General features: G+C 45.6%; 1 protein-coding gene across 3 annotated transcripts in view; it reads left to right on the forward strand.

Annotated features, from left to right (window-relative positions):
* Window positions 1-577: 577 nt before the first annotated feature.
* Window positions 578-24,908, forward strand: part of usp25 (ubiquitin specific peptidase 25) — a 37,300-nt gene continuing 12,969 nt past the window's right edge. For 2 of the 3 annotated variants that reach the window (XM_064349977.1, XM_064349978.1), the window contains exons 1-16: window positions 578-810; window positions 4,614-4,691; window positions 5,133-5,277; window positions 7,840-7,963; window positions 8,228-8,390; window positions 10,654-10,740; window positions 11,868-12,005; window positions 12,463-12,539; window positions 12,873-12,946; window positions 13,438-13,586; window positions 14,225-14,352; window positions 14,742-14,837; window positions 15,993-16,157; window positions 16,361-16,569; window positions 24,137-24,207; window positions 24,401-24,629. In XM_064349977.1, coding sequence (XP_064206047.1) covers window positions 769-810; window positions 4,614-4,691; window positions 5,133-5,277; window positions 7,840-7,963; window positions 8,228-8,390; window positions 10,654-10,740; window positions 11,868-12,005; window positions 12,463-12,539; window positions 12,873-12,946; window positions 13,438-13,586; window positions 14,225-14,352; window positions 14,742-14,837; window positions 15,993-16,157; window positions 16,361-16,569; window positions 24,137-24,207; window positions 24,401-24,629 — 1,975 coding nt within the window. In that variant the 5' untranslated portion in view covers window positions 578-768. The remainder of the gene's footprint in view (window positions 811-4,613; window positions 4,692-5,132; window positions 5,278-7,839; window positions 7,964-8,227; window positions 8,391-10,653; window positions 10,741-11,867; window positions 12,006-12,462; window positions 12,540-12,872; window positions 12,947-13,437; window positions 13,587-14,224; window positions 14,353-14,741; window positions 14,838-15,992; window positions 16,158-16,360; window positions 16,570-24,136; window positions 24,208-24,400; window positions 24,630-24,908) is intronic. The other variant, XM_064349979.1, reaches the window with a different exon arrangement.

Consider the following 24,908-nt stretch of genomic DNA (forward strand, 5'->3'; position numbering starts at 1 on the left):
GAATGCCCTTGCCTGTTCCATTGTAAGGAGGTAAACGGGCGATTATCAGTAAGAAACCTATGGTTATGAAAAATAGGCGAGTGTGCATGCCATGTTAATTAGGATTTTGTACATCTTTCTACTAATCGCCAGACTGAAATTCATTGACTTATTATGGGGCCAAAGTGTAATTTGCAATATCTAAGAAGAATACCCGTGTAAATCAGGTCATTAAACCTATAAGATGAAACCATGCTGTCTTCTAATTTCTGCTAAGATACAGGAGCGTTAGGATTCAGCCAGAGAATCTGTAGAACTTTTTAATTTCATCAGGATGCACAAACGATCAGTTCTGGCCACCGACTGCACCAAGAAGAGAACTGTATATTCCGAAGAATATATTCAAAAGAATATATTCAATGGAATATGTAAAACCATTAATGCTTTTGTCGCTGCAGGATGAGTGAAACCTTCAGACGTTTACTTTGAGGTTCCTGAACGACGCTTGAGATTTCGGGATGCCACATATAGTTTGTTAGGTCACGTCATGTTTGAGGGTTAGACCCATGACGTAAATGCAGTCTACCCAGGCTCGACTAATGGAATACAGAAAAACAATCGTGTTGATAGATACATGCATTTTTCCTTCCTTGCCTGCATTTCCCATGGCGCCTGTTATTGCGCTGATTAAAAGGGGGACATCTTAACTGGTTTTTAAATTCTGTTGGTTTTAGCAACGTATTTTACTCTTGTTTGTATTTTTAAATTTTATTTCCTTCTCAACCGGCCATGACCGTGGAGCAGAATGTCCTCCAGCAACATTCTCAGAAGGTAAGCTTGTATTTGGAGGTGCTGCTAGCGTAATGCAGGCTAGAGACTCAGTAGTAATGGCTAAAGGAGGGATAAGATCCTCGGTACCTCTTACAATTGAGTGCGATGATCCACGTTTTTTCAGGAACATCACTAAGAAGCTAGCTAGTAATGAAAATGTGCGATAGTTAGCTAAGTATTGTATTTGACATTGCCGGATTACGCTTACTAAGATCATGTTTTGATAGGTTGCTAGCTAGCCTGCTATCCAAGTTAGCAGAACGAAATTGTATTAGCCAGGAGTTAGCGGCTACGTTATGTAGTTGTCCCTTATTCTTTTCAGTTGATTGACTGACTATTTGTCGTAACGAAACCTACTACGATCGTCGGGCCATATTCCCCAATTATGACTATGTAGCTATCTAACTTCTTAGTAATAGTGTTCGGTCGCGAAACAATGTTTTGTGAGCTTGTTTATATAGCTAGCATGCTAGCTGGCTAACTTGGTTTAAAGGCGTGACAGTAGCTAGCATCATTCCCGAGCTAGCTAGGCTCTAGCACGCGATTAAGTGGAACACCTTGCTTAACTCACATTAGCTAGCTGGCATATGATTATTCGCTAGTTATACTATTTGCAAGTGAACATGTTGACAAACATAGTCGGCTAGCTATGTGGTTAACGTCTTGTGATATTGATACATTTGATAACGTTATGTTGTAATCGATGGTTTGCGAACATTTTAGCCGAACAAACACCCTAGAACTTGGGTGAAGATAGCTAATGCGAGCTAGCTTGCACTTCAGTGCAGAAACCAACTGCGCGCCGTGTGCTTGGATAAGTTAGCTACGCCAGCAATCTAGCTAGCTACTTAAATTACACTTATGAAATATTTGTTTACATACAGGGTTGCCAGCGTAAGTTAAAGCCTGACCCTAGTATTTTGGACGTGGTCCACGGTCTGAATCATAGTGGTGTCAGTGTGGACATATTTCTTAAGGTGCTGCAAACAAGTTGGGTTATAGCTTGCTAACTAATATTACTGTATGCGCAATCTTCTTGACGTTTTGTTAGGACATGGATGATACAGTGTAAATCAGTTATTTTGTTACGCTTTGTGTTACATACCAATACTGAAATGTAAGTGCGCAATCACTGCACGTTGAGCATTTGCCTTTGCAGCCGGTTGGATACGGTTACTTCCATACTGCTAGCTACATATAGTTTTTTACTGTGCGTTATCAGCCAAATTCTCATTTTGCATAAATACACGTGGAAGGAACGCTACGAAATACCTTAACCTATCCATCTAAAGGTCCCTAGAGCCTTGAACCTACCCACATTTCTGTCTTTGGCTTGTAAATCACATAATTGGTTACATAACTGGACTGATACTGTTTAATAGCGTTTACAGTGCTGCCTTTATGTCTAAAGGCACAATTTTATGGTAAAGCACGGGACATGTTTTTATTTATGTTTTTGTACGAATGGATGCAAACACAATCTTACAAAACGAACTGTGAAGGAAATAAAATGTATGTTTAGTGTAGCCTAACACACTGCCAAACTGCAGTTCAAAGAAATGGAAATACACTGGCAGTGTGAATTTTTTTTCACATAATCAATGCATAATCGAGTGAATAGATGCATGCCAATATTTGAAACCACAAATATTGCAAGTGTTTTCAATCCCATATATATATACGTTTTCAAATTGGGAATTTTTTAAATCCCCAAGCCAGCTACTTTTTCAGAAACATCTAATGATGATATTGAAATGAGGGATAAATATCCACTGAGGGCATCATATTCACTAGTAGTTTTGAAAGAAAAGTATTATTTAGTAGTGTGCACAAAGTTTTGAACTGAGTCCTGGGGTCACTTAAAATAATTTTATTTAATTTTACTGATGGTAAGGGAGATTGAATCTGTTACAGGAGCACAGTTTCTTGCGTGATGTTTTTGGTTGTGCACACTAGAACTGTGATGGACAGTGCTGTAACTAGTGACTGGCTGATGCCCACACTGTGTTCTTGGCTCTGTATCAGCTTGTTAGTGTGGTAGTGTTCATTCACTTGTACAGGTCACCTGGTAAATAGAGACAGCCTGGGCAGCAGTCAGCCACTGGGGATGCAGTGTGCATCGGGGGTTTGTGTCAGCCTTGTGAGGCAAGTCACCCGGTCCATGCACAGGCAATAATGCCTGAGATATTACTCATCTGTGTTCTTGACTTGCATTTCATACCAGACTGGGATATAGGTATGTGTGTACGAGCTCTGTCCGCAGCATTCAGCAATTTCCCTGTGTTTTTCTGTTCATTTGAAGGCCAGTGGTCAGATAGACTCAGGGTTCTACTGAGGCATGGTGTCTTTACAGCACAGGATGTCACTCCTGTAATTATAGAACAACAGCTACATATTGCTCTGTCTGAACAAGGTGAACAGAAAGTGGTGGTGCATTATTTATAGCACTTAGATTTGATGCGTGTGTTGTTCCCCACTCAACTTTTTTGAGAAGCGAAAGGTGGCCCTTCTTGCTGAAGTGGCCACAAAGAGGTCCTGACATTAAGTGGAAATGGCCTGTGCTCTGCAGTTGAACTTGCAGTGCCTGTTGCCTTGGATACCACCACAGCTGTATTTGACAACAATGTGGAGGGGAAAATGCAGCCTGCGTCGTACTAGTGCTTACATTATTTTAAGTTTGTCGCCATGCCTAAATGTGTGTGGTTTAGACAAGTATAAGCAGGCCCAAATGATGTCAAGGCTTTAGGTCTGTTGCCTGAAAGACATGCAGCCAAGTTTGCTGTGTGTGAATCTTGGTGCATTTATTTGCACAAAAGTATTGCCCTGATCACTTTTGGGCTGAAAGTAATTCTCTTTGTCCAGTTTAAATTTAAATTATATAAAGCGCTAATTTTAATTAGGCTATTTAATCAAATGTGAGTTTACTGCACCTCTGTACTGATTATCTGTTAATGGCTCTCACTACAGTAATGTCCTTGGTCATACCAGCATTTGATCATAAATTTTGTTGCAACTATCTTCTTGTAGAAGTAAAAAGTGGGTCCATAAATCTGTTGTGGTAAATCCCATTGGTTTAAATTGTGATAAAGCAGTAGAAAAACATTTTTGAACCGAATAAAGAAAATTAAAAACAACATTTTCCTCAACACCAATCTAATTATTGGAAAATTAAGACTGGATTTGATTAAAATGGAATATGAAAAAGGAGTAAAGACGATAAAAACCATCACCAGATAACTAAACTGTGTTTTAGACGATACACTGGCTAATAGTCACTTCGTAAAATACATTGACAATAATTATTTGATCAATTTTAGTAGATGATGAATTTGCTGTTTTCTTGACTGTGTACCTAGCCATACTTGATCGTCACAGATGCAGTCTTGGTTATGCAAATGATCATGATCCAATACATCTATGTTAAGAAAATAAACCACGTGTTTCTTGTTTGGTAGTGTATATTGAATTCTTGCATTTGCTGAATGTGGTACAAACCTGCTGGATTTCACTGATCCTCCACATGCCAGCCCCACCCCCCACCCCCCCCCCCAAAAAAAAAAAAATCACCATTTCAATGCAAAGAAAATTGAAAGTGCACCACGCAGCACTCACCTATTTATTTCTAATATTAGGAAGACCGTGATCCTTAATTTCAGAATGAGGCCTATTAACACCAACGACAATGGGCAGTTTACATAACGGTGAGTCCTGTGCTGTCATTTTCCCCAGTGTGTCTGGGTGCATTGTAAGTGTGTTAACGGTATGTTGAACAGCCTTGTCTGTCTGTGCATTTATCCTGGCAGCACCAACAGACACTACTGAACCAGCTGAGAGAAGTCACTGGAACCACAGATGTCCAGCTCCTGCAACAGGCCCTGCAGGTACGGCAGTGTCGTGTACACCAAAGATGTGCATTGCTGTAATATGTTGACGCCTTCCTCGTTCCCTGTCTTGATGTTTCCTAAATTTGTAGCATATGTGTGAAATTAATTTGTAATATCCAAATATTAAAGAATGGCTTTTATGGAAAATGTGAATGAATTTCAATAAAATAATCCAGTCTTGACCTCACATAAACTATTAAAGTATCACAATTTGTTTTCCTTTATTCATGCAAAGAAAACCATACGGACAACCACAAGGAGCAATACATATAAAAAAAAAAAAAGAAAGTGTGTGACTCTTAAAATAACAGCTGCTGCATCAAAAATAGCTTCAAGATGTGTGTGATAATGTGGTTCGGTATGTTCGAACTCTGGACGATGATAGCGGGCGATGTTTATCTTCACTCTTCACTCTGTTTTTGTTGCGTCTCGTTAAAGGTCAGCAACGGTGACCTCGCGGAGGCTGTGGCCTTTCTGACCGAGAAGAACGCTAAGGTTCCCCAGCAGGATGAAACCACATACTACCAGACAGCCCAGGTCGGGAATGACCGATACATCAGTGTGGGCAGCCAGGCTGATACAAGTAGGTGTTGCTTCATCGTCGACCAAGTAGCCTGCTCTGTTGCGATGCGAGATTTCTAAGTATTTGTAAAATAAACATTGTCATCAAAGTCCCAGAGTGTAATTAGATCTCCTCCAGTCAAAAACGCAATCATAAATCACAGTCCCTTAATAATCTAGCCAAAAATGATCAAATTGGCTCCAGATAAAGCAATCTCAAACCTCCTTTTTTTAATAACCACTTTTTCTATTTTTTGGTATGTGCACCACCAGTTAATCAATAGTGACACAAAGCGCCGTGCGCCTGGTTGTTTTATTGCCCCTCTCATATTTCTGAACGTATCCTTAAATCATAGAGAGTGCGTCATATTCGAGTAAGACTTTGATCTTTTGTCAGCGGCTGAAATGGGAAAATAACGTAGCTTCTATCTGATTTAGATAGTCGAGAGGTGGGATAATTTTTCTTTCTTTGTGCAAATCCAGTGCATAAACTCATTAGCAGACTATGACCGCAAGTCTGCAGCTGCTGGACACAGCTGACTTCATCCTGCCAAGGTTGTGTGTCCATTAGGTTGACTGTGCCTACTTAAGGGCGTGCAGTAAACCCACAGGCTAGCGGTGTCCTCAGGGCTGTACTCCGCTTCTCTGCTGAGCACCAGCTCCCTTGTTGCACTTTGAGGACCTACAGTATGGAGGATTGCCTCGTGGATAAGTTGATTGGAGGAGTACCCCAGCTTCAATGAAAGAGCTTCTTGTATGGGTGCTGGTGTCACGGTGGTGGCATGATTCATGATTTTCGGTTGCAGTCGGAGGATAAAATGACGAGAAAATAAAAGCAAGATTTTTTTCCTTTCAAGGTTGTAAAAGGAATTCAGAATGATCCAATAATTCTAATGGGGTATTGGCAAGATAGAACAAGTTTTCTTCTGTAAAGCACGAGATATGTGCAGCGTGCTTGGGCTTGTAGGATTTCAAAAGAAGAAATTGCAAAAGAACTGAAAACAAATTGAAGTGTATCCAGTATTTTCTAAAAAGGATCATTCAAAGTCTGGTCTGCAAGCAGCACAATATGCCTGCCTTGCAGTGACTGGCTCTGTAACAAACAGCCTGATACTCAGGCCTAGTTACAAATAAGTCCAGAGAGCCACTGTGTCTAAAACCATGGGGGGTGAGGGCACTGCTTAATAAATCACCAACGCAGTATATAGATACCCGTGAAAACATATTTTTTAAAATTGTGCACTCACTATATACAACATCAAACACCATACCCTACCATATAATGCATATACATATACCCAGTTGAAACATGAAAAGTCCTTTACAAAGTCCCACATCCACAAAAGTGTTTCCACTGGATGATAAGGTAAGTCTCAAGGAAAAAACAGAAAAAATATTCCAACAAAAAAGGAAAAATCGACAACAAAATGCAAAAATGCCTTAATCCAGCGGTAATGGGAGGGAGCCAATACTTTTGTATTAGTATGTGCTTGGCGTCATTTCCTTTCAACAGTGGTAACTCTACATATCACCACACCTCTAGTTCCAGACAGGCCATTGAGAATGCATGTAGATGCATTTTGCCCCAGTTTTTTCCACAAACTTTACACTATGACAAACGCATTCAAAAAACCATAGGCCTCTCCTCCTCCTTCTGTCCTACCTTTATTACTTTACTTCATACATCCCACTTCCTAGTTGGGAGCCATTTTGGGAGGGTAACCCCCCTCCTTAAAGGGACCAATGCCTATTTAAAATTTGCCTTGTGTAGCGGTAAAATGGATCCCGTGGACACATCAGTATTGGATGCAGCCATAGCTTTCCATGGTTCGCAAGGACTCATTTACCCGTACAAAGATTATTTGTTCAAAGGGCAAAATCCACTCTAATAAAACATCAAATATTTAGATGATAACTGTGGCAGTGTCACAGCTGAATGAATGTTGAATCACAAAATGATTTTTAGGAAGGTGTAGTCTGCCTGTCTTTTTCAATTTTAACATTAGAAGTATTTCAATCTTGAGTCTAACTTCAGGCAGAGGTGTTTCAGAAGTCTATTGTTACGCATTGTCAGATGTGACCTTCTGGACATGCCGAGCATTGTGTAGTTATTCAGTTCAATTTTATTTGTATAGCGCTTTTTACAGAGAACTGTCACAAAGACACTTTACAGAGTAGCAAGGCAAGAAAAGGTGCAAAAAGATCAAACGGATTAAACACCAGACCTGAACCCCCAAATAGCAATTACACAAGGTAAAAAAATCACAGTGGGGAGAACCCGCAAACGGTGGCATGAAAAAACTCCCCATTGGGAAGAAATCTCATGAGGAACCCAGCTATAGCAGTAGAGTGGAATGTGGCAGAAATGCTACAAGGGATTTATCACAGCAAATAAAAATGGATTATTATGATTTATGCATCCTTGAGTTCTGAATATAACATTTTACACAGAAAGACCACTTCACAATTATATGGCTTATATGCAGTTGAAGTAAAAAATAAATAAATAAAGTCTTCTGTAGCTATTAACGGTATTCATGGCTGTCTGCTGGATTTGTGAGAACATGTACCGGTTTTCTTTCAGATGTCATTGATCTGACTGGAGATGACAAGGACGACCTTCAAAGGGCCATTGCTCTCAGTCTGGAGGAGTCCAACCGGGCCTTCAGGGAGACTGGGATCACGGACGAAGAGCAGGCCATCAGCAGGTGCGAGACCAGTGGGAGTGTCTCTTGCGTTCCGGTTTGACCGTGTTGTGAAGTATTCTGTCTGGCGTAATTGTTCCGTTGGTTTGTTTGTGACTAAAAAAAGCTGTGCTGAACGGAACACTGATCCATTTTGAAATTGCATCAGGCCCTCAGATATAGAACATCAGCCCGCCGTTGCTGATAGATGTTGTTTAGAAATCGGTGTACAGGAAAACTCTGTATTTCTTCACTGTGTGTAGTAAAATTCTTGTCTGGAATTTGCAGAGTTCTGGAGGCTAGCATAGCGGAGAACAAGGCCAGCTTGAAGCGGACCCACACAGAGGTGTGGAGCGACTCGCCCAACCCCCACGAGAGAAAGCGGCTGGAGAACTGTCCCGTGGGCCTGAAAAATGTGGGGAACACGTGCTGGTTCAGCGCTGTCATCCAGGTGAGAGAACTAGGCCCTGGTGTATGCTCCCTAAGTTTACTTCCATTTCAGTTCATGCGACTGCGTATTCTCTTGTCATTGAAATGCACACAGGGCACAACATTTAGCTTACTGTAAAAATCCGGTGAAACACCTCAGCAAACTCATGTAGTTACTGTCCAGAGGTAACTGGGCCAAGGCTTCTGCTGTACCAACCCCTAGGCAATGACTCCACAATGATGCCAAATGGACTAAATTTAAGTCTGGCACAAAATTAAGTAAGTTTCCATTGACCTCCAGATACAGTCAATGGCTGTATTTTTCATAACACTGTGAGTGCACATGGTTTATAATGAAGTGTGTGCATAAGCATGGATGATAAAGGAGGTTGAAATTATCCTAAATAGCCTGACAGCAGGTTTGCTTCATTGTGTTCAAAATGGACATGCGTCACATAAGATAAGATAAGATAGACTTTATTAATCCCCAGGTGGGGAAATTTTGGTGTTACAGCAGCAGATAAAACAACATATACACATATACATATAAGGGAAAGCATTCATAAAGTGCTTGTAGTAATTTGTGCTTTAAAAATAAAGAAGTGCTTTTTTTTTTTTAGTGCAGCAGCAAAGTCCTTTAAAAGGCATGGCCGTATTTTTTTATTTTATTTTTAGACACTGTCATTATGCAGTCTGATGGCGGTTGGCACAAAGGAACGCCTCAGGCGCTCTGTCTTGCACCTGGGGTGGATGAGCCTATGGCTGAAGGAGCTCCCCGTCCGCCACAGCTCCTCATGTAGGGGTTGGGGGTGGGAGGAATTGCTCAGGATGGCACTGATCTTCCCCTTCATCCTCCTCTCTCCTGCTACCTCCCAACTGTCTGTTTCAGTGCCCACGACATACAGAAGATACAGGGCTGAACGCCGATCGGGGAGAAGTGCGTGTAATTGTCGCTGCAGCTTTAACTGAGAGAGATGTTGTATGATGTAATGCATACCTAAAAGCCCTGTTTGAAAACAGTCTGCCTTGTTGAGATATGTCCAGGGAACACAAACCCAAGATATGCAGTCACATGCTGTTTGCCTAGCGGGTGTAATTCAATTCTTTAAGGGGGCAGTGCATATTTACCAGGCTGCCCAACGGCAGCTTCCTTTAACACACACAGAATTTATATTTTCATTCGTCGACAAGAAGTTTAGGAGTGTGATTTTTAACTAAGATACATCTTACATTTTTCTTGTTTTGATTGATAAAAAAAAAGACGAACTAAACATAAACTGATTGTTATGGCGTAAAACATTTATGTTGCTTCTATTAAAGTGAACTTTTAGATGTTATTTGTAGTATAGCGATATCTCCCTTTATTGGGGGGGGGGGGGGGCTGGGGTTAAATATAGCCTACAGCTACAGTGACACATTGTAAGGGGGTCATTGTAGAGGATTAGTAGTATTTGGAATTGCAGTGTCTTTAAATGCATTTAATTATATATGCATTTAATTTCTCCGGTAGGTGGCTCGAATAAACACCTAGGCGCCCTGCCTAAGACATTTCAATGCAGGAGCAAACCCTGCAATCACGCTAACACGAGTCGTAAAGGGGTCAGATTGCGTTACAGAGTGGCGTATTTGTGGACGCCGTGAGAAAGGGGAGCCGGCGCTCCGTAATGCCAGAGGCAGCCGAGCCGAGCCGAGCCCTGTTAAAGCCCGGGTCTTGGGCGGGGCTGGCGCCTTGGTACGTGCTCACCTGCTAATGACAGGGGGAGCAGAATGAAGCTGCGGTGCTGTTTGACTCACAGTGTCAGGGGTCCCAGTGCTGGAGCTCCTTTATGTCTGGGCTCATTAGGCAGCTCTCCCCCTGCGGCGGCTGCCGTGAGCCAGCATGGACCTGCTGAGAGCTCTGTCAACACTGACCTCTATGGTGAAGGAGCATGTATGCGTGCACATATGTACACAGTGTCTCACTCACACACACACTCTCTCACACACACACACACGTGTGCACGCACATTTCTCCCCAGCACTGAGAAATGTATTGCAGCTGTTATTTTATCCCCTTATTTAAATTGGTATAGGTACCATCAATCTGTTCAGATACATCCTGCTATCCTGGAATTTGCATGACATAGTCATCAATATCTCGTGTTTGATTTACCTTTCACAGTTTACACCATCTAGTAATGGAGCAAATCTAGTCTTGGATGGGGAGCCTTGTGCTGTTCAGTCCAGTTTTCCCTTGTACTGGGGTGCTTGAGGTCAGCATGTGATTTCTACCCATCTCTTTGCAGTCCCTCTTTAACCTGCTGGAGTTCCAGAGGCTGGTGCTGCACTACTCTCCCCCAGCACGTGTCCAGGACCTGCCACGAAACCAGAAGGTAAGCCCCCGCCTATCCATCCTCCTTATTGGCTGCAGAACAGCGGGAGCGCCGCCCTCTCACGCTGAGCCTTAACGACTTCAGCGCTGCGTGACGGCCTAGAGGTCCACGGGTTCACGTTCTTCCGAAAGCTTGGGACCTTGGGAAATGGGGATTTGTGTGGAGCTGCAGCTTCAGGGCTGAGCTGCGCAGCTGTCCTCTTGAAGTCCCTCTGAAATAATTTCACGGTGTGGAGTCCGGCTAGTTCCGTAGCCTCCTCCCTACAGCCGTGCGGTATTGAGTGAGGTGCGCGTGATCTGCTGTGAGCAGAATCGGTGTGGCCGCCCAGACTGCCCCGGAACGCACAGGTTTCTGCCCGGGCCGTCTCGTGTCACCGACGTTCCGCGCTGGGGCGGAATTAACAGGTCTGTCGCGAGCGAAGGTGGGTTCACCTTTCTGCAGGATCCGTGGCTCTGAGCCGCCTGGCTCATCTCTCAGCCCGGGGTAGCAGTCTTGGCGGCACGGCCATTTCGCTGCTTCTTAACGCACCAGGGGATGCTCAGCGCTCTCCCGCGGATCTGAGCTTAGCTGCTTCCATGGGCACAGAACCCAGAATCTGGTACGCACACTGAAGGTGTGAGGTCATGGCCTTCAGGGAAACATCTCGCTCTTTCACAGCAAGTAGCTAGGCAGCCTATAGGTTTTAGCGCCAAAACTATTACCAAGGAACAAAACATTGGGAAATGCAATGTATTCTGTCAGTTGTTACGCACCAAGAGCCAGGCAGCTTTAACCTCGACTGCACAGAATACCAATTAGCTTCACAATCTGCATGGCGACGTGTAATCATCTTTGGTCACAATATGTGGTAACGCTGCATGAACCGATTTTAAATTAAGCTCTCAAACTGATACACGGAGTTTGCCGCTTAGAAGGGGAGGAGTGGGGCAATAATTGCTCAGCTTCTTTACTCAAAGCCAGTCATTTAATATTTGATTTGAATTTATGACTTGTTAAGAACAAATTTTTGATTTGAATACAGGGCAATGATACAGATGGAACAGTCAGTGAATATACAGTTGAATCTAGGTTGTGGTTTGTTGAAGAGGTATTAACATGTTTGGTTGCCTGTTTTTTTGCACCTGCAGGAACACAGGAACCTGCCCTTCATGCAGGAGCTAAGGCACCTTTTCTCCCTGATGGTGGGGTCCAAGCGGAAGTACGTGGACCCCTCCCGGGCAGTGGAGATCCTCAAAGACGCCTTTAAGTCCAGCGAGTCTCAGCAGGTAGGCCGCTTGCCCCTCACCGTTGTCTGTTTCCAGGGCCCCAGCCTCTCCCCCGGGGTGGCTTTGCTGCAGTGGCAGGACAGCTCTGACCTTGTGAGCCGAAGTTCGGCCCTGTTCCCCCCCGGCCCTTTCCGTCTCAAACCGCTCCTCTCTGTGATATTGTGTGACAGCGTTGGGCGGTGGCACCATGGTTAAAATTACTGATGAAATTAAACGCGACTGAGAACTTAAATTGTGTATTCTGTAATAATTTATGTTTTGATAATTTGCATGGAATATTTTCTTCCTTAAAAAAACAGTAAGGCTAAAAGTCAAGGCTTTGGTCACACTGGGATAAAAAAGCGTGTTCTTGTCTATATATACCTGTTCGTGTGCCTTTGCCTTGTGCTGAGAGTGTGGTTTTGTAGCAAGTGAACGGACTCTATTATACTCACCGGCTCCTCTCTGTGTTCCACAGCAGGACGTGAGTGAGTTCACGCACAAACTGCTGGACTGGCTGGAGGACGCTTTTCAGATGAAGGCCGAAGAGGACAGGTGAGTGATCCACCACCATTTGCTCAAACAAGGTTTTGAATAATTGTCTTAAAATGTCATTTGAGCAAATGGTAGTTTTATGGTTTCGCCGGTTATTGCAGTATTAGGTTCCATTTGACAGTGACTCCACCCTTTTAGCTAATCTTGCCATTTTCCACTGGTTACCATTTGTTTATGCTGCACAAATTCTTTTTCAACTGAACATGCCTTTACAAGAGTAACTGTTTTCTGTGCAGGTAAAAAGCTGCATTTTAAATGCACATTCTGAACATAGTCACACAGGGCCAACAGAAAAGGCATTTCTCTCAACTGTATTATATATATTTTCTGCAGGGAGGGAGAGAAGCCAAAGAATCCAATGGTGGAGCTGTTCTACGGTCGCTTCCTGGCTGTGGGTGTCCTTGAAGGTGAGGAAGGGATGGAGGGATTGCACTTAACTATTCTTTCCATGTAACTGCTGGAATATCTTTGCCCCAGGTAATGAAAGTGACCTTGGATTAATGAGATGGTGCAACTCTAAAGGACTGGGCTTCTTTGTTGATCTATAAGACCCTTGATGTCTGATTGGCACTACTTATAATGCCACACAATACTGTCTTAGAGCCATGACAGTTGATGAATCCGTAAGACTGCAGCCAGGTATTCATTTTATGGAACCTCTGTGTTCACTGATGGACAACTGTAATATTTTGCTTTGGTGGGAACATGTTAATCCAGCTAGAATGGTGGTTCCAGTTAGGAAGTCTCCGGCCAACTCATTTTCCCTTCTCCCTTGCTTTCCCTCTCACCCTTGCTCCTTCTGCATGAGTACATTTGTGTTTAGCCTGCCAGCTGCATCTAGAATAAAAGGTTCAAGAATAAAGGAAGTGTGTGTGTGTGTGTGTGTGTGTCTTTTCAGGAAAAAAGTTTGAGAACTCGGAAATGTTTGGTCAGTACCCCCTCCAAGTAAATGGCTTTAAGGATCTCCACGAGTGCCTGGAGGCGGCCATGATCGAGGGCGAGATCGAGTCCCTACACTCGGAGAACTCTGCCAAGTCTGGACAAGAGGTCAGCGTCCAGTCCAGAGGGAATGCACGCGCACACACACACCCCCACACCATGTGCCCGTGCTGATATTATACCCTACGTGAATGAGTGTAAAGCAGTTTCACATATGAGTAGCTGTATTTTAAAAGGAATTTGTACCATATGTAGGCAATTTGAGAACACACATGGGTATCCAATATGGTTCCATGCTCTACTACGTTAGTGGCAATAACAACTTCCTATTTCAGGGGCTAGTGGTCAGGGAGTCGGTCCTGGCCTCTGCAGGCAGCAGATAGACCGGCCTGGGCTGTGAGCCACCAGCTGTTTCCTGCTAATAGCTGCGCTACTGTACACATGGAAGCAAGGGCTCCGGGCAGTAGGCCCCGCCCCTGCAGCCAGAGGCAGCGTGATGATGTAATGACGTAGTGATGTCACAGAACTGTGCATTCTGTGCAGAGAGGGAGAAAGCAGGATCCCTTTATACAGATAAATTCTCGTCGGCTAAGGTGCTGCTTTCAGACATGGCCGGGCCTTGAAGGAGAGGACGGGAGCAGAGGTTGTAAAACTGGTGCTGGTGCTCTGCTATGGTTTAGATCTGAAACGTGTTACGCGCAGGTACGCTGTCCCGTTTCACACCTTTTGTCCGTTTTTCCTTTCAGCACTGGTTCACCGAGCTTCCGCCCGTTCTGACCTTTGAGCTGTCCAGATTTGAATTCAATCAGGCGTTGGGCCGGCCGGAGAAGATCCACAACAAGCTGGAGTTTCCCTCCATGCTCTACATGGACAGGTCAGTCTGCACAGCCCAGGACCGGAGAGAGACACCTCTGTGAGAAAACAAACGCTGAAGAAGCTTTGTTTGCGTGGACGTCCCGAGCTTCGGTTTTTCCTTTCTTATAAAGGCCACTGGCCTGGTGTGCCTGCAGTGTGTTCAGGGGTTTGTCCACAGTGGTTAATTTTTCGGTAAATCGTTGTCTTGTCACAGAAAATTTGGAACAAATTTCCCATTTAGAGTTAAACGTCATATGATGATTGAAGGGTGAGCTACGGACATTCCAGACGGGCCGCGTGAACACGTACACGCTGTGGGTTCTTTGTGTGCAGTGAGTCATGCTGGTATGTAAAACGTGGAATAACGCAAAGTGCGTTTCCTGTACTGGCCCCCATTGTGGTTTTCAGGTACATGGACAGGAACAGGGACATCACCCGCATTAAACGTGAGGAGATCCGGAGGCTGAAGGAACACCTGACACTGCTCCAGCAGCGTCTGGAGAGGTCTGTTCGCTCGCACCGCCATCGCACTTTACATTACATTACATTACATTTATTTGGCGGACGCTTTTATCCAAAGCGACGTACAAAAAAAGTCGATTTCATGGACATAGACATAGGCACTGAAATTAAATCTCCAGCTGGAGATGGAAAAATGTTGTACACCCTGTAGTTACATTAGCAGCTTTTGCCACTGACCACATAATGGGTGGACCCTTATGTGAGGATGAGAAGCAGAAAATGGGTCGTCGTTCGAAGTGTTTTTAAATGGTCAAATTGAGAGTCTGTAGTTATGTCCAGCAGGGTAGTAGAGGAAGAGTTAGGGCGCGGTCACACGTGTGCGAATGCAGGCGAATGACCATCGCCTGCCGAGGCGAAATTTGTATCTTGTCGTGCTGAATGTGGGCAGTGCAGGATGTGACGCACACGGAAATCAGTTTGCTGGTTTGTAGTCCGTTTGCGTGGTTGTGGTTGTTGATCACACATGAGCGGTTCACTAAGAAAACTACAGCCAAGTGGGGTCAACCACACACACTTCTTTGCTATTGGTTGAGGATGCGAATTCACCGGTCAGAGTTCACCAAAGTTGAACTCCACGCGAAGCGAAGATGCGAATTTGCTTCGCCACATCAAGCGAATGTTTTATTCACCCCATCGCTCGCATAGAATTGAAATGAACGGGAGCCGAATATTTGCCAATGTTAATTTTGTATGTGTGTGACCGTGCCCTTAGGCTTTTTTTTGATTCCTCACAATGGGTGGAACTTTTTTTCTGCAGTCAGTCACTGATAATGCAAACCACAGTGCAAATGCAAACGCTACGTAGAAAAACAAAACAAAAAAGAAATCCGCTTCATCTGCCGCCTTCCATTTCTGCTCTTAAATCAGTTTGAGCTGCTAAATGCATAGTGATCCAGATTTGACTGCACTTTTCTGCTGCAAGGCTGAACAAAGTGGATTGTTATGAATTTGTTTAACACTACCACAGCTGACATAAGATCAGCCCCTTATAACTGGCTTACTACGTGAGATTCATATTCAGTTAATTTATGTCCTCTGGATTTCCTTTATTTCAGTCTCTGAAAAATGACATTTCCTGAGCAAACTGTCTCTCACTGAGACTCAACTGAGTCTCACTTTCTCCCGTTCCCTCCCCAGATATCTGAGTTATGGGTCGGGCCCCAAGAGGTTCCCCCTGGCAGACGTGCTGCAGTATGCCATGGAGTTTGCCTCCAGTAAGCCTGTATGCACCTCACCTGTGGAGGACATCGATACTGCAGCACCACCCGGTGGCACTACAGCGCAACTGCAGCCGGCACCAAGGCATGCTCCTTTACTTTTCCACCACATGTGCTCCTTTTTTTTCCGTCCTTTTAGATCAAGCATCTAGAGGCCTGATGCACAGAGCTAATTAAAGTGCAATGAATAATTCATATTTCTTTCCTTTGCCTTGGCTTGTCTGAAAACATGTCACTGTTTTCATGGGGTATGTTTTTCTAAAATTTGGTTGACTCTTGGCCCCACAGCACAGCAGACCAAGGCCCGTCGAGTTTGCCCGAGACCCCTGCCAGCGGGCCCCAGCTACGGGTGTCCATCCACAAGCCCTTCACGCAGTCACGGCTCCCGCCCGACCTGCCCATGCACCCGGCGCCCCGCCACATCACGGAAGAGGAGCTGCGGGTGCTGGAGGGCTGCCTCCATCGCTGGAGGAGTGAGGTGGAGACCGACACGCGGGGTACGAGTCTCGCCTTGCGCCACTTCCCTCCTGTGAGCTCATTCTCCTCCCACACACAGTCTCTCCTGTGAGCTCATTCTCCTCCCACACACAGTCTCTCCTGTGTGCTCATTCTCCTCCTCCCACACACAGACTCTCCTGTGAGCTCATTCTCCTCCTCCACATACAGTCTCTCCTGTGAGCTCATTCTCCTCCCACACACAGTCTCTCCTGTGAGCTCATTCTCCTCCCACACACAGTCTCTCCTGTGAGCTCATTCTCTTCCTCCCACACACAGTCTCTCCTGTGAGCTTATTCTCCTCCCACACACAGTCTCTCCTGTGTGCTCATTCTCCTCCTCCCACACACAGTCTCTCCTGTGAGCTCATTCTCCTCCTCCCACACACAGTCTCTCCTGTGAGCTCATTCTCCTCCCACACACAGTCTCTCCTGTGAGCTCATTCTCCTCCCACACACAGTCTCTCCTGTGAGCTCATTCTCTTCCTCCCACACACAGTCTCTCCTGTGAGCTTATTCTCCTCCCACACACAGTCTCTCCTGTGAGCTCATTCTCTTCTTCCCACACACAGTCTCTCCTGTGAGTGTGAACTCATTCTCCTCCTCCCACACACAGTCTGTCCTGTGAGCTCATTCTTCTCCCACACAGTCTCTCCTGTGAGCTCATTCTCCTCCTCCCACACACAGTCTCTCCTGTGAGCTCATTCTCCTCCTCCCACACACAGTCTCTCCTGTGAGCTCATTCTCCTCCTCCCACACACAGTCTCTCCTGTGAGCTCATTCTCCTCCTCCCACACACAGTCTCTCCTGTGAGCTCATTCTCCTCCTCCCACACACAGTCTCTCCTGTGAGCTCATTCTCCTCCCACACACAGTCTCTCCTGTGTGCTCATTCTCCTCCTCCCATACAGTGTCTCCTGTGAGCTCATTCTCCTCCTCCCACACACAGTCTCTCCTGTGAGCTCATTCTCCTCCTCCCACACACAGTCTCTCCTGTGAGCTCATTCTCCTCCTCCCACATACAGTCTCTCCTGTGAGCTCATTCTCCTCCTCCCACATACAGTCTCTCCTGTGAGCTCATTCTCTTCCTCCCACACACAGTCTCTCCTGTGAGTGTGAGCTCATTCTCCTCCTCCCACACACAGTCTCTCCTGTGTGTTCATTCTTCTCCCACACACAGTCTCTCCTGTGAGTGTGAGCTCATTCTCTTCCTCCCACACACAGTGTCTCTCCTGTGTGCTCATTCTCCTCCTCCCACACACAGTCTCTCCTGTGAGCTCATTCTCCTCCTCCCACACAGTCTCTCCTGTGTGCTCATTCTCCTCCTCCCACGCACAGTCTCTCCTGTGAGGTGAGCTATTCTCTCTCCCACAAATAGTCTCTCCTGTGAGCTCATTCTCCTCCTCCCACACACAGTCTCTCCTGTGTGCTCATTCTCCTCCTCCCACACACAGTCTCTCCGTGTGCTCATTCTCTCCTCCCACACACAGTCTCTCCTGTGAGTATTCTCCTCCCACACGTTCTCCTGTGAGCTCATTCCTCCACACACAGTCTCTCCTGTGAGCTCATCCTCCCACACAGTCTCTCCTGTGCTCATTCTCCTCCCCCACACTGTTACGTCCCCGTTGTGGTCTAGGGGTACAGGGAGTAACAAAATGACTGATTATTAAAGATTAAAGTTTATTTACACAATATCTATACAGTGAACAAACGGGAGGGGAAACACTGGCGCTACAAACAAAGAATACAAACAGAAATATAAGCTATTAACAATTCTAGAAATAAAGAAACTAACTAACTGAAACCCAAAATCTTCCGACCTAACTAACTACTCTACTATTCTAAACTGAACAAAAACATACAAGGGTGGTACACGCCCGTACTATTATAATACACAAGTGAAACTAACAGTGACAGTGAAGAAAACAAACACCTACTTAAATCCCACTCCCAATATATATATACAAACCAGCAACCAAACCAAGATGCAATCCAAACTCAAAGTCTTTTCAGAAATTCGATCGTTTACACAAGTCAAAAATAGCACTAAGTCACACGAGTATACAGAAGTGAACGAACATTCAAATCCAGACACACCGAGTGTAACTGACAGTGTTAGGTTTTTATAGGTGTGGGTCTGTTCCTCATTGGCCGCCAGGCAGGTCCGCAGAAGAGGATTGGGGGGAAACGGCGCACTCTTTCTTCTTCTTCGCCAATGGCGGAGTGACCCGTAACAGACCTCACGGGATAATGAGTCCGACAGAAAAAACACAAACCTAGCACGTAACACACACACAGTCTCTACTGTGAGCTCATTCTTTTCTTCCCACACATATTCTCTCCTGTGTGCTCATTCTTCTCCCACACAGTCTCTCCTGTGAGCTCATTCTCTTCCTCCCACACACAGTCTCTCCTGTGAGCTCATTCTCCTCCTCCCACACACAGTCTTTCCTGTGTGCTCATTCTCCTCCTCCCACACACAGTCTCTCCTGTGAGTGCTATTCTCCTCCTCCCACACACAGTCTCTCCTGTGAGCTCATTCTCCTCCTCCACAACACTCCGTCTCTCCTAGTGAGCTCATTCTCCTCCTCCCACACACAGTCTCTCCTGTGAGCTCATTCTCCTCCCACACACAGTCTCTCCTGTGAGCTCATTCTCCTCCCACACACAGTCTCTCCTGTGTGCTCATTCTCCTCCTCCCACACTGTTACGTCCCCGTTGTGGTCTAGGGGTACAGGGGAGTAACAAAATGACTGATTATTAAAGATTAAAGTTTATTTACACAATTATCTATACAGTGAACAAACGGGAGGGGAAACACTGGGCGGTACCAAACAAAAGAAGATAACAAACAGAAATATAAGCTATTAACAATTCTAGAAATAAAAGAAACTAACTAACTGAAACCCAACAATCTTCCGAACCTAACTAACTACTCTAACTATTCTAAACTGAACAAAAACATACAAGGGTGGTACACGCCCGTATCTATATATATATACACAAGTGAAACTAACAGTGACAGTGAAGAAAACAAACACCTACTTAAATCCCACTCCCAATATATATATACAAAACCAGCAACCAAACCAAAGATGCAAATCCAAACTCAAAGTCTTTTCAGAAATTCGATCGTTTACACAAGTCAAAAAATAGCACTAAGTCACACGAGTATACAGAAGTGAACGAACATTCAAATCCAAGACACACCGAGGTGTAACTGACAGTGTTAGGTTTTTATAGGTGTGGGTCTGTTCCTCATTGGCCGCCAGGCAGGTCCGCAGAAGAGGATTGGGGGGAAACGGCGCACTCTTCCTTCTTCTTCGCCAATGGCGGAGTGACCCGTAACAGACCTCACGGGATAATGAGTCCGACAGAAAAAACACAAACCTGGCACGTAACACACACAGAGTCTCTACTGTGTGCTCATTCTTCTCCCACACAGTCTCTCCTGTGAGCTCATTCTCCTCCTCCCACACACAGTCTTTCCTGTGTGCTCATTCTCCTCCTCCCACACAGTCTCTCCTGTGTGCTCATTCTCCTCCTCCCACACACAGTCTCTCCTGTGACGTCATCTTCGTAGTCCTTCAACTCTTCCTTCTTCTCCCCCACACACAGTCTCTCCTGTGGCTCATTCTCCTCCTCCCACACCACAGTCTCTCCTGTGAGCTCATTTCCTCCTCACTCATCTCTCCAGGCATCTCTCTCCACACCGTCTCTCCTTGTGTAGCTCATTCTTCCCACACTCTCTCCTGTGGCATTCTCTCCCACAACGTCTCTCCTGTGAGCTCATTCTCCTCCTCCCACACACAGTCTCTCCTGTGAGCTCATTCTCCTCCTCCCACACACAGTCTCTCCTGTGTGTTCATTCTTCTCCCACACACAGTCTCTCCTGTGAGTGTGAGCTCATTCTCTTTCTCCCACACACAGTGTCTCTCCTGTGAGCTCATTCTCCTCCTCCCACACTGTTACGTCCCCGTTGTGGTCTAGGGGTACAGGGGAGTAACAAAATGACTGATTATTAAAGATTAAAGTTTATTTACACAATTATCTATACAGTGAACAAACGGGAGGGGAAACACTGGGCGGTACCAAACAAAAGAAGATCACAAACAGAAATATAAGCTATTAACAATTCTAGAAATAAAAGAAACTAACTGAAACCCGAAAATCTTCCGAACCTAACTAACTACTCTAACTATTCTAAACTGAACAAAAACATACAAGGGTGGTACACGCCCGTATCTATATATATACACAAGTGAAACTAACAGTGACAGTGAAGAAAACAAACACCTACTTAAATCCCACTCCCAATATATATATACAAAACCAGCAACCAAACCAAAGACGCAAATCCAAAGTCTTTTCAGAAATTCGATCGTTTACACAAGTCAAAAAATAGCACTAAGTCACACGAGTATACAGAAGTGAACGAACATTCAAATCCAAGACACACCGAGGTGTAACTGACAGTGTTAGGTTTTTATAGGTGTGGGTCTGTTCCTCATTGGCCGCCAGGCAGGTCCGCAGAAGAGGATTGGGGGGAAACGGCGCACTCTTCCTTCTTCTTCGCCAATGGCGGAGTGACCCGTAACAGACCTCACGGGATAATGAGTTCCGCGAAACACCCTCAGTACCACACACAGTCTCTACTGTGTGCTCATTCTTCTCCCACACACAGTCTCTCCTGTGTGCTCATTCTCTCCTCCCAACACAGTCTTCCTGTGAGCTCATTTCCTCCTCCCACACACAGTCTCTCCTGTGAGCTCATTCTCCTCCTCCACACAGTCTCTCCTGTGAGCTCATTCTCTCTCCCCACACAGTCTCTCCTGTGTGCTCATTTCTCCCCTCCCACACACAGTCTCTCCTGTGGCTCATTCTCCTCCTCCCACACACAGTCTCTCCTGTGTGTCATTCTCTCCCCACACAGTCTCTCCTGTGATGCTCATTCTCCTCCTCCCACACACAGTCTTCCTGTGGCTCATTCCCTCCCCTCAAGTCTCTCTGTGTCATTTCTCCTCCACACAGTCTCTCCTGTGAGCTCATTCTCCTCCTCCCACACACAGTCTCTCCTGTGAGCTCATTCTCCTCCTCCCACACACAGTCTCTCCTGTGAGCTCATTCTCCTCCCACATACAGTCTCTCCTGTGAGCTCATTCTCCTCCTCCCACATACAGTCTCTCCTGTGAGCTCATTTCTCCTCCCACACACAGTCTCTCCTGTGATGTGAGCTCATTCTCCTCCTCCCACACACAGTCTCTCCTGTGATGTTCATTCTTCTCCCACACACAGTCTCTCCTGTGATGGCTCATTTCTCTCCTCCACACACAGTGTCCTTCCTGGAGCTCATTCTCCTCCTCCAACACTGTTACGTCCCCGTTGTGGTCTAGGGGTACAGGGAATAACAAAATGATGATTATTAAAGATTAAAGTTTTTTACACAATTACTATACAGTGAACAAACGGGAGGGGAAACACTGGGCGGTACCAAACAAAAGAAGATAACAAACAGAAATATAAGCTATTAACAATTCTAGAAATAAAAGAAACTAACTGAAACCCGAAAATCTTCCGAACCTAACTAACTACTCTAACTATTCTAAACTGAACAAAAACATACAAGGGTGGTACACGCCCGTATCTATATATATACACAAGTGAAACTAACAGTGACAGTGAAGAAAACAAACACCTACTTAAATCCCACTCCCAATATATATATACAAAACCAGCAACCAAACCAAAGACGCAAATCCAAAGTCTTTTCAGAAATTCGATCGTTTACACAAGTCAAAAAATAGCACTAAGTCACACGAGTATACAGAAGTGAACGAACATTCAAATCCAAGACACACCGAGGTGTAACTGACAGTGTTAGGTTTTTATAGGTGTGGGTCTGTTCCTCATTGGCCGCCAGGCAGGTCCGCAGAAGAGGATTGGGGGGAAACGGCGCACTCTTCCTTCTTCTTCGCCAATGGCGGAGTGACCCGTAACAGACCTCACGGGATAATGAGTCCGACAGAAAAAACACAAACCTGGCATGTAACACACACACAGTCTCTACTGTGAGCTCATTCTTTTCTTCCCACACATATTCTCTCCTGTGTGCTCATTCTTCTCCCACACAGTCTCTCCTGTGAGCTCATTCTCCTCCTCCCACACACAGTCTTTCCTGTGTGCTCATTCTCCTCCTCCCACACACAGTCTCTCCTGTGAGTGTGAGCTCATTCTCCTCCTCCCACACACAGTCTCTCCTGTGAGCTCATTCTCTTCCTCCCACACACAGTCTCTCCTGTGAGCTCATTCTCCTCCTCCCACACACAGTCTCTCCTGTGTGCTCATTCTCCTCCTCCCACACACAGTCTCTCCTGTGTGCTCATTCTCCTCCTCCCACACACAGTCTCTCCTGTGAGCTCATTCTCCTCCTCCCACACACAGTCTCTCCTGTGAGCTCATTCTCCTCCCACACACAGTCTCTCCTGTGAGCTCATTCTCCTCCTCCCACACACAGTCTCTCCTGTGAGCTCATTCTCCTCCTCCCACACACAGTCTTTCCTGTGTGCTCATTCTCCTCCTCCCACACACAGTCTCTCCTGTGAGTGTGAGCTAATTCTCTTCTTCCCACACATAGTCTCTCCTGTGAGCTCATTCTCCTCCTCCCACACACAGTCTCTCCTGTGTGCTCATTCTCCTCCTCCCACACACAGTCTCTCCTGTGAGCTCATTCTCCTCCTCCCACACACAGTCTCTCCTGTGAGCTCATTCTCCTCCCACACACAGTCTCTCCTGTGAGCTCATTCTCCTCCCACACACAGTCTCTCCTGTGTGCTCATTCTCCTCCTCCCACACACAGTCTCTCCTGTGAGTGTGAGCTAATTCTCTTCTTCCCACACATAGTCTCTCCTGTGAGCTCATTCTCCTCCTCCCACACACAGTCTCTCCTGTGTGCTCATTCTCCTCCTCCCACACACAGTCTCTCCTGTGAGCTCATTCTCCTCCTCCCACACACAGTCTCTCCTGTGAGTGTGAGCTCAGTCTCCTCCTCCCACACACAGTCTCTCCTGTGTGTTCATTCTTCTCCCACACACAGTGTCTCCTGTGAGCTCATTCTCTTCTTCCCACACACAGTCTCTCCTGTGTGCTCATTCTTCTCCCACACAGTCTTTCCTGTGAGCACATTCTCCTCCTCCCACACACAGTCTCTCCTGTCAGCTCGTTCTCCTCCTCCCACACACAGTCTCTCCTCTGAGCTCATTCTCCTCCCACACACAGTCTCTCCTGTGTGTTCATTCTCCTCCCACACACAGTCTCTCCTGTGTGTTCATTCTCCTCCTCCCGGCGGCAGACTTTCCTGTGCACTCATTCTTCTCCTCCCACAGTCTCTCCTCTGAGCTCATTCTCCTCCCACACACAGTCTCTCCTGTGTGTTCATTCTCCTCCCACACACAGTCTCTCCTGTGTGTTCATTCTCCTCCTCCCGGCGGCAGACTTTCCTGTGCACTCATTCTTCTCCTCCCACAGTCTCTCCTGTGAGCTTATTTTATTTCTCTTGCTGTCTTCACTTCCAGACCTGCAGGCAAGCATCTCCAGAATTCACAGGACCATTGAGCTCATGTACTCTGACAAGACAATGATGCAGGTGAGTTAAAAATCCACATAAAAATGGGTTGTATGTTTTCTTCTATCAAATGTACAAGTCCTTTCACTGCATTGTTGAGACAACAAATATCAGCTATTGATGCATTAATAGCAACATGTTTTGTGTACGTAGTTGTCAGTATCTTAGCGAGGCCTGAGCAAGCCTGCTGGGCTTGGCTGTGCTGCTTTTTCAGGTCCCATACCGGCTGCACGCGGTCTTGGTCCACGAGGGCCAGGCCAATGCCGGACACTACTGGGCCTACATCTACAACCCACACCACCGTCGCTGGATGAAGTACAACGATATCGCCGTCACCAAGTCGTCATGGGAGGAGCTGATGCGCGACTCTTTTGGGGGCTACAGGAATGCTAGTGCCTACTGCCTCATGTACATCAATGACAAAAAGCCCTTCTTAATAGAAGGTGAGGTGTCACACCCCCTGAGCCCTAGCAAGAGTGGAAAATTGTGTGACTTAGCATTAGCAATTGTAATGCTAATGCAAAGCGTTAACATTGCTATTGTTGTTAATGATATTAACAGTTGCGACTATCCTACTGCAGCCATGCCACCCTGTACCCTTCTCATGTCCAAACTAAGTTTCTGCTGGAAGAGGTGTTGATGGGCCAGTAGTTGCCACTGTTCTTCTCTCTGGACCTCTCAGGATTTGTTTGGGTCAGAGGGAAGATTTTCAGTTGAGATCA

The sequence above is a fragment of the Anguilla rostrata genome, chromosome 9 (assembly GCF_018555375.3).
Source record: "Anguilla rostrata isolate EN2019 chromosome 9, ASM1855537v3, whole genome shotgun sequence".
NCBI classification, from domain to species: Eukaryota; Metazoa; Chordata; class Actinopteri; order Anguilliformes; family Anguillidae; genus Anguilla; species Anguilla rostrata.